The 15,025-nt window shown below is 44.2% G+C and overlaps 1 protein-coding gene across 3 annotated transcripts in view; it reads right to left on the bottom strand.

Moving 5' to 3' along the window:
- The window catches only part of TECRL (trans-2,3-enoyl-CoA reductase like), a 107,618-nt gene that overhangs the window by 33,720 nt on the left and 58,873 nt on the right, over positions 1-15,025 (bottom strand). For all 3 annotated transcript variants that reach the window (XM_054031094.1, XM_054031093.1, XM_054031095.1), the window contains 2 exons: positions 12,071-12,115; positions 8,720-8,823 (listed from right to left, as the gene is read on the bottom strand). In XM_054031094.1, the coding sequence (XP_053887069.1) occupies positions 8,720-8,823; positions 12,071-12,115 (149 nt within the window). The remainder of the gene's footprint in view (positions 1-8,719; positions 8,824-12,070; positions 12,116-15,025) is intronic.

The raw sequence follows: 15,025 nt of genomic DNA, 5'->3' as shown, positions 1-15,025 counted from the left end.
GTTGCTCTCCTCTGGACTCTCTCCAATTTCTCCACATCTTTCCTAAGTTGTGGTGCTCAGAATTGGACACAGTACTCCAGCTGAGGCCTCACCAGTGCTGAGTGGAGCCGGACAGGTACCTGCTGTATCTTCCGTACAACACTACTGTTAATATATCCCGGAATCATATTAGCCTTTTGTGCAGCTTCAATGTATGGACGACTCATATTGTGTGTGTGGTCCATTATAACCCCCAGATCCTGTCCAGCAGTGCTACCGCCTACTCAGTCATTCCCCATTTTGTAGTCATACATTTGATTTTTCCTTCCTAAGTGAAGTACTTTTCACATGTCTGAACCTGGGAACTCAGAATCATGAAACACAAGCCTGCTTGAGCTAAATAACCGCACCCCATTAACCAAGGCTGGAGCACACTCATCAGCCTAGCGATCACTAGCAGGGGAGAGTGCACGCTCAGCAAGAGAAGAACCAGGTGACTTGTCTCTTCCTCTCTGAGGGAACAGGAATACCTGATCCTTTCTATAAACCATGTCCTCTCCTCCTGCACGGTGTTGCGTTACCCAGACATGAATGGGGGCAGGAGAGGGATAGCTTTACAGTTATTATACTTTGTTATTTTGTAACTATTTAATGTTTCTGTCTCAGTTTCCCATGTCTCTACATTGGGAATAACATTACTTATCTGCCCCCAAAAGCGTGTGGTGTAGATTGATTAGTTTGGAAAATATGTTTAAGAGAAAAAGTGCTATCATCCTCATTATGTTTCCGTTGTTTATTAGAGACTGTAGGTGGTTTTTATTTTATTTTATTTTTATTTTGTTGCCAAAGTAAAAAAAAAATGCTTCTTGGACCAAACTGAATAATGTTTCCATTATTTGAGACTGTAGGTTTCTTTGTTTCTTTCACCAAAAATGTTTCTTTGACCAAACTAAATTTTTTCTAGATTTTTCCCCATTTTTTGGTAAATGGTTTTTTGTTTTTTTCTTTGTTTTCAGATGCTGAATATTTTTTATTGAAAACAAAAACAATTTTCAAAAATGGAAAAAAATGGGTTTCAGTGTTCTATCAAAAATATTTTTTTATGGGAAATGATCAACAGAATTTAATTCCCATCTAAAATAATTCCCGTTTTCAACCAATAGTATTATTTATAATTACAGACATCCATTGCAGCGTGCAGTAGTAAGTCAAGTTAGAGAATGAAAGTCTTCCTGCACTTAGAACAGTGTAACTGATTATTACTAATGACTTGTGTTGCAGTAATATCTACGAACCTCAGTCTTGGTCCAGGACTCTATTGTGCTGGGCACAGCGCAAATACAGAACAAAAAGACAAGAGTTTATCATCTAAATCATTACAATCTAAGGCATCGACATGGGGACACTCAGAAAGATTCATCTGAATTAACTTTAAAGTGGATTAATTAAATCACACAGAACCCCTGCATCGATGCTCTTATTCAGAATTAAATTGGATTTAATCTAATTTATTTTAATTAAAAAGTGAATTAATCTAAATCAAATGAAATCCACTTTATTTCAGAATAAAAGCATACACCTAGAGGTTTAACTTAGTTTCACTAATCCACTTTAAATTCACACCTTTACTTAATTCAAATTAACTTTCCTGAGTGGCATGTATAGACAAACCCTAAATAAGTGTTCCAGTTCTGCTGTTAAACCAAACATTTTAATTCCCCCAAACAGCAAGGTACACCTCTACCCCGATATAATGCAACCCAATATAACACGAATTCGGATATAATGCAGTAAAACAGTGCTCTGGGGGGGCGGGCCTGCGCACTCCAGTGGATCAAAGCAAGTTCGATATAACGCGATAAGATTTTTTGGCTCCCAAGGACAGCGTTATATCGAGGTAGAGGTGTACTTAAGAAATTGACTACCTTTAGGCATATGCATAATCTCTTTGAAGTCAATGGCACTCATGTTCTTAAAGTTAGGCACATGCTTAAATACATTGCTGCATGGAAGCCTAAATGAAGTTCTGTCCTCAGATCTTAACAACCTCATTAAATTGGCAGATTTAACCCTCAAATTAATAAAGCTTCATTCTCACCTCTTCGAGTTGGCTTTTATCATATTTTCTTCACCTCTGACTATGAGGATAATGATGGCGCCTGACACTTTTAGTGGCTAGATAACAGACCCAGCTAAACCTGATTGTGTAATCACTGCCCAAATAAGGAGAGTTTTAACGAACACCTGAATTAGATAGATAGAGGAGTGGCTTGAGGCTGATTTACAATAAGAGACTTGTGTATCTGTCAGCCAGACAACAAGGCAATATATAAAAGGGGTCTCTGCCATCTAGATTAGGCCCAAAATTAGTCATAGATTAAACAAAGCCCCAATACCCCATTCAAACCCATCAAGGTAGCATTTTTACGGGAGCCATATAAAAATGATCTGTGAACTCAGCTCCCACTAGCATCTCTGCAGCAGCAAACTAACCGTTTCTACTCCCAGTGCTTAGCTAAAACAACCAACAGTGCTTGCATAGAAGTAAATTACACGTTTGTGCTAATTTTAGTCCCATAAGAAACCAGGAGGGGAAGAGACTAGAGATGGCATTTCCTGTAAGAAAAACCTATTTTGATTAAACTGAAATGTTTTACAAAATTGTATCAATTATGAAGAAATTTTATTTCAGAAAAATGTTGAAAAAAGTTTTGAAAATATTGTTTCGACATTTTTAGAATAAAAAGTTCTGATTTTTTGTTTCAAAACTTGTATATATACAAAATTAAAAATAAAACAATGGTTGACATTGGAATAAAATGTTTTGAGTCACAGATTCTAAGACAAGAAAAGACCATTGTGACCATCTAGTCCAGTGGCTCTCAAACTTTTCGACTGGCGACCCCTTTCACATAGCAAGCCTCTGAGTGCGACCCCCCCTTATGAATTAAAAACACTTTTTTATATATTTAACACCACTATAAATGCTCGAAGCAAAGTGGGGTTTGGGGTGGAAGCTGACAGCTCGTGACTCCCCCACATAATAACTTCATGACCCCCCGAGGGGTCCCAACCCACAGTTTGAGAATCCCTGATCTAGTCTGTCCTCCTGCTTAACCCAGGGCAAAGAACTTCTCAAAAATAGTTCATAGAGCAGATCTTTTAAGAAAAAATAAATCTAATAATTGACCTGAACCAATTTTTCCCTCCAGAATTTCATTTTGTTAAAAAAAAGTGATTTTTTTTAAACAACTCCAGATAAACAAATCTCCAACTGTTTTGAGGGATAGATAATCCATCTTCTGACCAACTCAGCAGACAAATTTACAAAAAGCTCAATGGAGCTCAACAGCTTCTCTCTCTCACCAACAGAAGTTGCTCTAGTAAATATTACCTCATCCACCCAGCACTATAAGAGACAGCTGGAAGAGAACAATTCCCCCCCCCCCAACATTTCTTAAAGTAATAGTACTGTTTAAACTGGGAGAACAAATTATTAATTTTATATTATTTATGTACACTGGTTACACTTTAAAAGTTCTTTCTGGTGTGCAAAATTCTCCTGGTCTGAATGATTCACTTTTACCGATGATGGGGAATTGCTTTGGAATTGGTTCCAAATCAAACAGAAGAAACCTCTTAAGAGTAGCTGTAGAGTGATCAAAAGTATGTTAGTTGCTTGGAAGACACATAGGGCCAACTTCTGAAAGAGCTCAGTGCCCGTTTAGGCATCTAAATCAACTGGCCAGATTTCCAGTGCCTGTTGAGACTAGATTGTGGGGAAGAACTGTTCTCAGTGGGAATGTTAGTTGTAGAGTAATCAGCTCCTGCCACTCCAGCCCCAATCAGGGGAAATGGGCAGAGGCTGGCCACTAGCTAGGACTGGCCTGGAAACTGGCCACACCTGCTCACCTGCCCACCTCGTTAACAGGGGCTAAAAGCTTGGGAGGAAGTGAGCCCAGGGGGATGGAGACCAGGAGGAGGAGACCAGGCACAAGAATAAAGAGCATGGGTGTTGCATCAGCTAGAACTGGTCCTGTCTCATTGGGGAGCGGGGCCAGGAGGCTGAACCCCGTGAGACCCCGTCACAGTACTTCACGTGACAAGCACTTACGAGTCTAAGCTCCATTGACTTTTGATGAGATTTAGGGTCCTAAGCGCCTTTGTCATTTTTGAAAATGGCACTTAGGCTCTTAAATCACTTGGGGTTAGATTCAAAAAGTGGCTTAGGAGTTGCAACCCCTAACTTGTAGGTGCCCTGTGGCCAAGTGGAAATTTCAGCTGCAAGTTAGGTGCCCAGGCTCCCATACCACGCATGGGGAGACTTAGGTGCCTAGACAGAGGGGTGCTCAGAAGCCAAGCAGCTGAGTGGAGATCTGCCTAAACTCACAAGGCCTGACATGCAGAAGGAAGAGATGGGGTTTAGGGCCCAGATTCAGAAAGGTGGCTAACTCCCATGGATCTGTCCCTCTAGATGACTGACCGATGGTCTGAAGGGAGATGCCATCTCGGCTTGGGATTCTCAGCCATGAAGTCTCTCCGGGAGCGGGGTGCCCAAACCAAGTCAGCCCTTTCTCATGAAAAACCAGCAGAGGGGGCCAACCCACTGCAGAATACCCAGTAGCCTGGTGGCCAGTGCACTCAGGTGCTCAAATCCCTACTCTACCTCATTTGGCTGGGGCCTTGGAGTACTACTATAATTATTAATAACCATAAACCTTAAATAAATAAAAGTTTTAAATGCCTTTTATTGTACAATACAATAGTTTATACACTGTAACTATATTGTTATAGAATAACCCTACCATAAAAGTTCTGAATATTTAAACTAATGGCACAGCGAGGAAGAATATTCCTCCTGCTGAGAACGGAGACAGTTTAGTCTGTGGGACACAATGTGGTAAGACGAATACTGAGAAACCCACGGAGAGGACTTTCTACACATGGATTAAATAGTAAAAGATGCTACCGCCCGCGGTACTGATGCCTCGCAATAAATTCATTATTTACAATGGGAAATTAAGCTTTGGTTATGCTACTGTTTTAGGTGACATAAACCACTGGGAAGGAAGAGATTAAACACGGTTATTGCAGATTAGTTAGTTGTAACAAACATGAAACAGCACCAGAAGCACTTTTCGCTTTGCAGGGAGGTTCTACAATTCCTTCCCATGAGTGGGATGCTTGAAAAAGAAAGGGAACCAGATCCTCAACTGCTGTAAACCAGCCTAGCTCTATGGAAGTCAATGGGCCATATATGGTCAATCGAATTAACCCCACTGAAGTCAACACTAGGGTTGTCAACCCTCCAGGATTGGCCTGGAGTCTCCCGGAATCAGCATTGATCTCCTGGTGACTATTGAAAGCAATCTGGGAGATTTTAATAGGATATTTTAAGAAAATGACATTACGTCATGTTGGGGGAAAAAATCTCTCAGAATAGCTTCAGTCAGAGTTGGCAACCCTAGACCACACACTTATTCTGATTTACACCAGTTGAGGATCTGGCTGAAGTGGTGGAACTAGACACTCAAAGGGAAGGGCGTACTGGGCAGATGCTCCTGCGATTCTGAGTTCAACCTTCAAGAAATCGCCTTTCAGAGTGTTGCCGTCTGCCCTCCAGGGTAAGCAGAGATCTATGAGGCATTCATTCGGCAGGACAGCTACAAATGCCTACAGGTGAGAACCTAGAGGGCTAGGACTGTAAGACCATCACAAGTTGCAGGGAAGAGATGTGCTCTGAACCAGAAGCTGCCCTTGACCAGGCCAAAGTCAGGCAGTAGCGAGCCTTTTGCCAGTGTGTCTGCAAAGCACTAGTTCATTGCTGAGGCACAGTAAAAATGGGTCCGCTGGGTAAGTGATTTGCAGTAATGGTTAGTAATGTGCAGTGATTGCTACCTATCCGGATTACTGAGGGGCGGATCACATCCCTGCTCCATTACACCTTAAGCTGCAGTGCAGGGGAGGCACTGAGGAGCCACTACACATGCACAGCTTGTGTTGGTATGTCTTCACTACAGAGTGAGCCCAGCTAAAGCCTAATTCCCCCATCTCTCCACACAGGAAAACCTCGCACCTAGGCTGGAGGGTGCATTAAGCCCGTGCTAACAGGGACAGCTGGGGGTGTAGGCTTGAGCTGAAATTCCACTTCATGGGCGGGCAACATGCCTACTTTGCGGGGAGAATGCCGCGAATCAAGCGTGGGTGCTGTTAGTCCTCAGTGCTATCCCACAATTCCACTGGGGTTGTAGATTCCTGTCTAACTGTTCCCTGTTTCTGCACTGTGGCTTAACCCAACCATTGCCAGCTCAAAGGCTGTGGAAGTGCAGCATACAGAGATGCCATCCAAGAAATCATCGTGTCAGCTGCCCAGAATCTCAAACCCACCCCCTGGGGAAGCTGTGATGTGAAGATCCACTTCTCAGCGTGGTGGACAGGAAAGAAGTGGAGAGGTACAGAAGTCAGTCGAGCGCGCTATGGCCCACTTGGTGGTTTGCCAACTGAGTTCCTGGATGACACGCTCATTAAAAGCTCTTGCTGCCAAATGCTGTTTGCTTTCACCTTCAGAACTATCTGCATAAACAATGAGTACCACCCCACTTGGAGATTATATTCAAAAAGCCTTGTCCCCTGTCCCTGCCACAGAGAGCAGCTCCCTGCGAGGTGAGAGAGAGAGCGCGCCCTGTGAATGAATGAACAGAGCAGCCCACTTTAATGCACCGCTAAGAACCATGGGCTATACCCCCAGAAATCCATCCCAGCACACGGGCTAGTACAGAACCCTGGATGCAGTTACATGGGTCAGGCACAGGTAGCACTTTGCAACGGGGATACTCCACACGTATGAAGCTAGCCCAGGCTTGGCAGCGAAGACTTACCCTGTAAGGACTAGCCGGAACGGCAGCCTGTATATTTCAGGGAGCACAAGGGCTAGTATCTGGTTGGGAGCAACTCACTGGAAAGAGGGCAGAAAGTGGGTGGAGCCAGGACTCAGCCCTCTGTCACTCTGTGCACTAGCCTGTGGAGCTGCCCCGCCAGAGAGAGGAGGGGGAAAGTGTGTTGCGTCCTTGGAGGGGCGTCATAGATTAATTTCCCACAGTGCAAGCGAGCAGCTCTAAGAGACATTTTGCTTCTCTAAGGTGGGAATCTTCCCAGTGCTCTCCTGCCCCGTGGCAGGGCTCTGGCTACATGCAAATTAGCTTCAAATTACCTTCCCCTATTGATTCTGACCAAGACATTGAAATACTAAGGGCCAGATTCTCACAGCCTTCCTCACCATGGGCTAGACTTGGCCCTGGACATGCTCAAGGCGAGCAGGACAGCCACATCCCCCCGCCTTCCCAATCCCTGGCTTGGTGCAGAGCGGAGGCCCTGCTTTCTTGTTGCACGCCCCTCCCAACAAGAGGGCTGGGAGAGGGTCAAGAGGAGCTGCCTAGGACATGTGCAGAGGAAGCTGTTCCCTTGTAAGACTTGCGGTCATCCAGGCCCTCCTGTCCGAGAGGCGGGTGGCTCCCGGAGTCACAATTCCATCCCAGGGCTGCCTCTGGGAGGCAGGAGTTCCACACTGCTCCTCATGCAGTATGGCTCCACCCAGCCCATTGAGAATGGCTTTAATTCTGACTCTCTGACTGCTAAGGAGTGGAATACCCAGTATGGGGAAGGCTGGGAATCTGGTCCTTCCTCCTCGATGGCCATTAAAAACTAATTCAAATGCAACATTAAAAGACGTGTAAGTAATTTACAGAGAGTGTTAATTGCTATGAACGACTACATACTTCCTCTTATTGCTTTCAGAAACCAAGCAACTCTAAATAACGTACGTTTCCGCATGCAAAAACCCAGAATTCCCCTCCTCTCCCCCAAAAGCTCTGTTTGCTGATGGGTCTAGGGCTCCCAAAAATCACATTTCAGACCTTACAGAAAAGCCACAGGGTACGGCAGCATGATCGAGTAGACAGAGCACTGGATTGAGTGCAGGAGACCTGGGTTCTAATCCCACCTCTACACCGACCTGCTGTATATCTCCATTTCCTCTCCTACCCTTTAACTGTCTTGTCTATTTAGACACTAATCTCTTCGGGGCAAGGACTGCCATTTACTAGGTATCAGTACAGTGCTTAGCACAATGGTAAGTAAGCCCCAGCGGGCGCTACTGTAATAGAACTATGTTGCTATTTCATAAAGTAAATTTCAGTATCTATTGCAAATTAATTCTGTCCTTGTGGCAACCCATATCAAAGCGGTTAAAATACCTTGGAATCCTTAGCCTCATTAGTCAGCTTCATAACGTAATCTATAGCTTGATCCTTCCTATTCCCCTTTCCGGTGAACTGATGGGTAAATGCACTGAGCTACTACAATCAGATTATCTTCCTGTTTTAGTGAAGTTTTAGATCGATGCCCTTTCATTCTGAATCCCAAAGAGCCTGTGCAGCAAATGAAGATCTTTGGTCAAAGGTCCTTCACAGGTACGTTTAGCCTAAGATAAAATTGTTTTTAAAAATTGATTTCTTTCCCCTCAGGCACTATTGTTATGTCCGTCCTCTGATCTTTAATTGGATGTCCGAGCGACTAGGTTGACGACTTAGCTGACTATCACTTAATTCGGGTTTGAGGAATGATACAATAATGATGCAATTTGCCATAGAGAAGGACAGGCCAAGGGAGTGGAAGCAATCCGAACCTTAAGTGTGTTTTACATTAAGATCTATCATGTTGATTGTTACAAGGACATACTTACCGTGGTCCAAGTGACCTGCTGACCCAGATCTGTAAAATACAGCGTAATGATCGAGGAAACGGCCAAGCTTTGAATGCTAATGGAATCCTTCAAATAGGGCCCATCTAGAATGACCAAGAAGCAAGACCAAATGGTTTGAATAATACACCCCCTGCAAAGACTCAGCATAAAATGCAAGACACACAGGAGTTAAGCAATGGTTATAATTCATGTTCCACCCAATGAACTGGGTCTGGAGTGAAAAGGAAACCACTCGTTTTCTGATGTATTTGGTGCTTTCAGTTCTTACTCTCTACGTCTAGTGCTCATAGGATTTGTATTAGATGTTATCCTCACGATGACACAAGTGTGAAGATGACACTGCATTGAGAAGCAACACACAACAGTTGTTATGGGGTTGACTCCTGTGCATCTACTCTATAAAGGGACTTATTGTTCAGAATTGCATAAACCCTTCTGTAAAGCAGTTTTAGATCATGCCTTAGAAGGTTTAACAGAAAGGCACCATGTGAGACGATGTCTCCGTCTCTGAATCCCTGAACTGTTTCTGGTCAAATGTTCGCTTTTTTCATGCTCAGTGGTAGTTAGTGATGGGTGGAACTGCAGAGATTAGGAAGTCAGCTTCTGTTTGGACACGCTCCCATAACCCAAGATCTCTATGTCAACCTTCTTGGACCTAGACAGACTTTTTGAATCTGGGCTTAGAAAGCCTTTCTCACTGTACTTCCAAGCACCAGCTTCTACTCCTGCTGAATCCAGCATGTACAGAATATAGTAACAGCTGGGGAGGAGGTAATATAGTTTTTTAGGAAGTAGTGGATAAGGCAGTGGACTGAAAGTTAGGAGACCTGGGGTTGGTTCCCAGCTCTGCCACTGACCTCCTGTGTGACCTTGGCTGAGTCACTTCATCTATTTCCCCTTGTCCTTCTAGTCTATTTAACTTGTAAGCTCTTCAGGGCAGAGTCTCTCTCTCTCATTATATGTTTATACATCAGTGGGGCTGCTACTGGAATACTACTAACAGCAGACTGACAAAACCATTTGAACCTCCAAAAAGATTGGTTCGTATTTTGGGAGAATGTCCAAGTGTCTTTACATATCATCCATCCAAGTCAGCAGGCTACTGATATTTCTGTTATCTAGCTTGTAATAAATGGTGGCCGTAGAGCATTTGTCAAATGCAAAATCCAGTGGGTTTGTCTCTTTCTGACTTTGTGAAACATTTGCAAGCTAGACGTGAGATTCTTCCACCCTTACTTACATGGTGTAGTACCTTACTCCTTGAGAGTAATCTCACTGAAATCAATGGGATAGTGAGTAACACTCCACGAGGAAAGCCACACTGTATGGATAGGGATAGATTCCAAACTAGTGGGTGAGTTTGGGTACCCTTAGATATGAGCCACATTCCGTTTGCCGTTTTGGCATCCAAAGTCCCTTTCAATGGGAGTTCCTTATACAGGACAAGGACAGAGGGTAGTCCTGTCTGCATTTTATCTTTCGTTTTCTTTGTTTTGGAGGTGGAAACTTACCGAAGCATCCTCAATTCTGTGTGTGAATTGTTCGGGCTTGAGAGAGTGTTGGCTAGTTTGATGTTCTGTGTGAGGAAGCAAGGTTCTCAGAAGGGCCGAAACCTGTAAACAACAGTGGCCTGCTCACACAGATCATCAAACTGGCCAACCCCCTCACAAGCCCGAACAATTCTCACACCCAACTGAGGACACTTCGGTATGTTTCCACCTCCAAAACAAAGAAAGCGAAAGACAAAGGGGAACAGATCACTTGGGACGCATCAGAACAGTGCAGGGAGGGGCATGGGGTGACAGGTACATATAAAGGGCACCAGCGGTGGGTGAAACAATAATGGCTGCCCTTGCCACAAAAGAGAGGTGCCAAGAAGAAAACCAAGGATCATCTAACTGGTGGGGGTCAAAAATGGGAAAAAAAGGAGGGATGAATTAGAGGTTCAAAATCATGGATGCAGAAGTAGACCACCTCAAACAATGCCCACGGCTCAGTGAAGAGAACTGAAGAGTTAATGCAATTAAAGGGTCTAACCTACTTGACCCCTATAAACATGGGTGTGGCTCCGCCCCAAACCCCCCACATGCAGCCATCCCTCAACAAGAATGAGGAGGAGGGCTACAGAAAAACAAGGATAAGCTAATTCTGAGGGACAATGAATGCAAACACAGTGCCTACTACTCTGTGAAGGAGCCAGTGGAAGTAAAGGGTACAGGTTGACATCACTGGCATATGAAGTCCTTTATTTATTCACACAGGTGCAGGTTGGGCACTGGGTGCTGGGGGCAGGCTCTGGACAAGGGCAGGGGGTTGGGGTGTGGGAGGAGGGCTGAGGGGTGCGGGCTCTGGGAGGGAGTTTGGGTGCGGGCTCTGGGCTGGGGCAGGGGGTTGGGATGCGGGAGGGGGGCAGTGCTTACTTTGGGCGGCGCAGCTCCCAAAGTGACCGGCACACCCCCGCCCCCCTCTGGCAGCAGCTCCCAGGCAGGGGGGACAGGGGGTCTCTGTGCGCCGCTGCACTCAGGCGCCGCCCCCGCAGCTCCCATTGGCTGCAGTTCCCGGCCAATGGCAGCTGCGGAGTCGGCATTCGGGGCGGGGGCAGTGTGCAGAGATACACCCCCCCCCCGCCCCGGGGCTGCAGGGACATGCCGGCCACGTCCGGGAGTGAAGCGGAGCAGAGGGGGGAGGCGGAGTGGGCAGGGAACCGCCTTAACCAGGCTGCGCTGCTGCTGGCACGTCTCTGTGTGTCCCTTGGGAGGAGGGGGTGGGAGTGGGTCTCTGTGTACTGCCCGGGGGTGGGGGCAGAGTGCGGAGCTGCCTCCTCCGCCTGCCTGTGGAGTGCAAAGACGTGCCAGCAGCCGGCCACTTCCGGGAGTGGCGTTGGGACACCGGCCATGGCATGCAGACAGCCTGCCTGAGCCCTGCTGCGCCGCCGGCTGGGACTAGGGGCAGGTTGTCAGATATTCGTCCTGCATTTTGGGGCCCCCCTGTCGTTGGGAGGCCCCGTGCCACTGCACGGCTTGTTTCATGGTAAATCCACTCCTGATGGTGGCAGTAGTTTTGCACTGGCAGCTTTACACTGAAAACTGCTGCCCCATACTTTTATTTTATATTAATATTTGACATGATAGTGCATACTGAGCTAAGGTAACATGAAAATCCTCAGACAAATTCCTTAATTGAGGGGAAATCTAATTAGCTAGTCATACATATTAATTAGCAAAAGTGCTAATGGCTTAGCCCATATGGTGTAATAGTGTTAGGAAGAAACACAAGCTAACAGACTCGTAATATACTAGTAGGTGGTTTGACATCCAAATAAATACTTACTGCGTTCTAGTCGCAGGCCAATACGGGAAGGGTTCCACTGGGGACCTATTTAATTCATAAAGAATTACATTTAATTTCATGGTGTAGCTTCTAAACCTCATTTCTTATTAGTAGCAACAGTGTCCTTTTAGATCACTGCTAGAATCGTGAGACCATAAAACTGTCTACGTCAAATAGTAGAAAGTCAAATACAGTAGAAATATGGAATGAACATGCAGCACAGTACATATGGTTATAGGGGAAACTGCCCACCTCCAAACTGTCTGGTTGGCTCAGTTTGAATGTCGAGTGTGCAATCATCAGATGAGTGTCGTGTGTGCGAATGCCCAAGCCTTGTGGCAGAATTGTACCAAAGAGTGTGTGTGTGTATGGAGTGGAGGGGGAAGGAGTCCATGTTTATTTTAGACTTTTGTTTGATTGCCATATCTCGCCCAACTTCCAAGGAAAAAGCTGAATTTTCTACTAGAGCAGTTTGGAAAAGGTTCTTTTTCCCCCTGCAGAAAAAATTCAGTAAAAGCTTGTTCTCACCAAACTTTTCAGCAGAAAATTTAAATGTTTGATAAAAATGCCCCCCAAGCCCTCCAAAACTGCAATCCTTTTGGTTTTCAGATTAAAAACAGAAAAATGTTCAGTTTTTCACCCCCTTTTTCAGTTTCGGGGGTTTCCAACAAAAAATAAAGAAAAAATTGAGGAAAGCTGACATCTGTGAACATTTTCACTTTACTGAAAACCCAATTTTCCATTAAAAAAAAAAAAAAAGATTTTTTGATGGAAAATTTTCAACCATCTGCATTTTCCACCTGCCAAGCCAGCAAATTCCACCTGGGAGGGACTCTGCACTATACTATTTGAAAAGGAAAAGAGAGGGACTTTGGCCCTACTTTGTGACATTCCTCCACTGCAAAGTGCTGCTAATCCCCTGATCCAGCCCCCAGATCTCCCCCATGTAGAAGGATCATCAAGTAGCATGGAACCACTTAAGGAGCTCCTATACCATCCCTTCCCCCACTGCAGGTAAAGGATACCTTCCTGGGGAAATGGGTGCATCTAGTTCTCCTCTGGCCTCTGGAGATCCCCAGCAGCCCTTTTCAGCCATTGTCTGCTGGCAGAGGTTGGATCAGCCTTCAGAACACTGAGGCCGACTGGCTGGAGAACAAGGCTAACCAACCCAGAGTATGATTACAGAACTCCTATGGGAAATCTGACTTAAAAGCAATGGATAGAATTGATTTTAAGAACATAAAACCTGTCCTGTCTCACTGAGGGTGAAAAACCAGCATGAGTTGTCACCCAGACACACTCTCTCCTTCCTGTTAAAATCCCCTCATGCATCAATTAAGTCACTGGCAAAACAAAACAGAAGGCCTCTGTGCAGGAAATAATGGGTGAGGTTCTGGATGATTTCTGTTGGTACCCTCATCAATTGCAAAATAAAACCAGGCTCTAGAGGCAAAACCTTATGTGCTGGGTGGTTTGCTAAGGCCGTGTCTAGACAAATAATATAGGTAGCACATATTAGCGGTCTCTCATCAATGCTGCATCCCCCTATCCCTCCAGGGTTGATCACAACCATCTAACATGTTTTAAAGCTGTTAAACCCTCGTTTTCATTTGTGGTTTTGAAACATGTTAGCAAACATATTTTTTAAGCATAACTTATTTTCCTAGACAAGGCCTAAAGGAGCAGCCAGTCTTTTAAACATGTGTAATTTTGCCTTCCTCTCAGCAAGGGCATAAATATTGATCCAAATGCACTAGCACGGACCCAAAGCAATAACCTGTCTTTAACAACAAACACATCAGGAGTCAAATTTTCTGAAAATAAAGCTGCAATTCCCGTGACTTTAAACTGGCTCCATGGTGTAGAAAGAGCTCTCCCTTCCAGCCAGTTACCCAGTCCATTCAATTCAAACACGGCCAGTCCTTTTTTTAGGTCTGTGATACATCTGTCAACAGAAGTTGCTCAACCTTCTCCTTTATTTACTGTGAGAAAACACAGGAATGGTGGAGGATATAAATATCATTTGGTTACTATGTTGCTGTTTAAATTGGTAGTGCTGGTCAAACTGAAACTGATGGAAGCTGAGCACTTTGGAGAGACATACAAGGTGCTTTGTAATGGTTAAAACACAGCAAACTAAAATCCTTGTTTGCCAAAGCTTTTAATAAAAATGTACAAGCAAGTGGAGCTGGACAAAGTTTTGTGGCCAATTTTCTTTTTTTAAATAAAAAATGCATATTCACCGATACTGAAATGTTTCATGAAGATTCTGACAGGGTTTTTTTTTTATTAGTCGAAAAAAAAAATCTGAAAAAAATATCAAAATTTTCATTTTGAGAGTCTTTGTGTTTGGATCAAAATGACTTTTTGGTTTCAAAATTTTCTTTAATTTTTTTTAAGGTTAAACATGCTTAAAATTGAAATACAATGTTTCTCTTGGGTCAAATGAAACATTTTGTTTGACCTGAAATGAATTATTTTCTGACTTTTTGATTCACTGAAAATTTACCATTTTCAGTCTGACACCCAGATATTTTTTTTTTTACTTTTAAAAATAGCCAAGAAACCAAAATATGCATTATTCACCCTGCTCCTGCAGTTAGACAAGCTGTAGAAAGCAGAGTTGCTTGCACACAGTCTCTAAAATATAAGACTGCAGCCTAGAACTCTCTTGTTTTACAGCAGAGGGAATAAGTAACTTTTGTCAGAGAGTTCAGTAGCAGAGTACAGGCATTAGACTAGACAAGGTGTACTGATGACCCAGATCAATTTTAGCTTTGATCTCTGCAGGCGAAAGAATTATCCACAAACTGATGCTAGAAGCACAAGAAAAACCCTATCTATCAAATAAGTTTAAGATAGATACCAACTAGTTTTCTCAAGGCTATTAGAGATAACAAAAGGAAGATAGAGAAACAGCAGCTGTCAGACATGTGGAGGATATGATTTGCTCCA

Source organism: Malaclemys terrapin, chromosome 5 (genome assembly GCF_027887155.1).
Source record: "Malaclemys terrapin pileata isolate rMalTer1 chromosome 5, rMalTer1.hap1, whole genome shotgun sequence".
Lineage (NCBI taxonomy): Eukaryota > Metazoa > Chordata > Testudines > Emydidae > Malaclemys > Malaclemys terrapin.
Note: the sequence above shows the minus strand (reverse complement) of the source record. Positions and strands in the feature narration are given on the sequence as shown.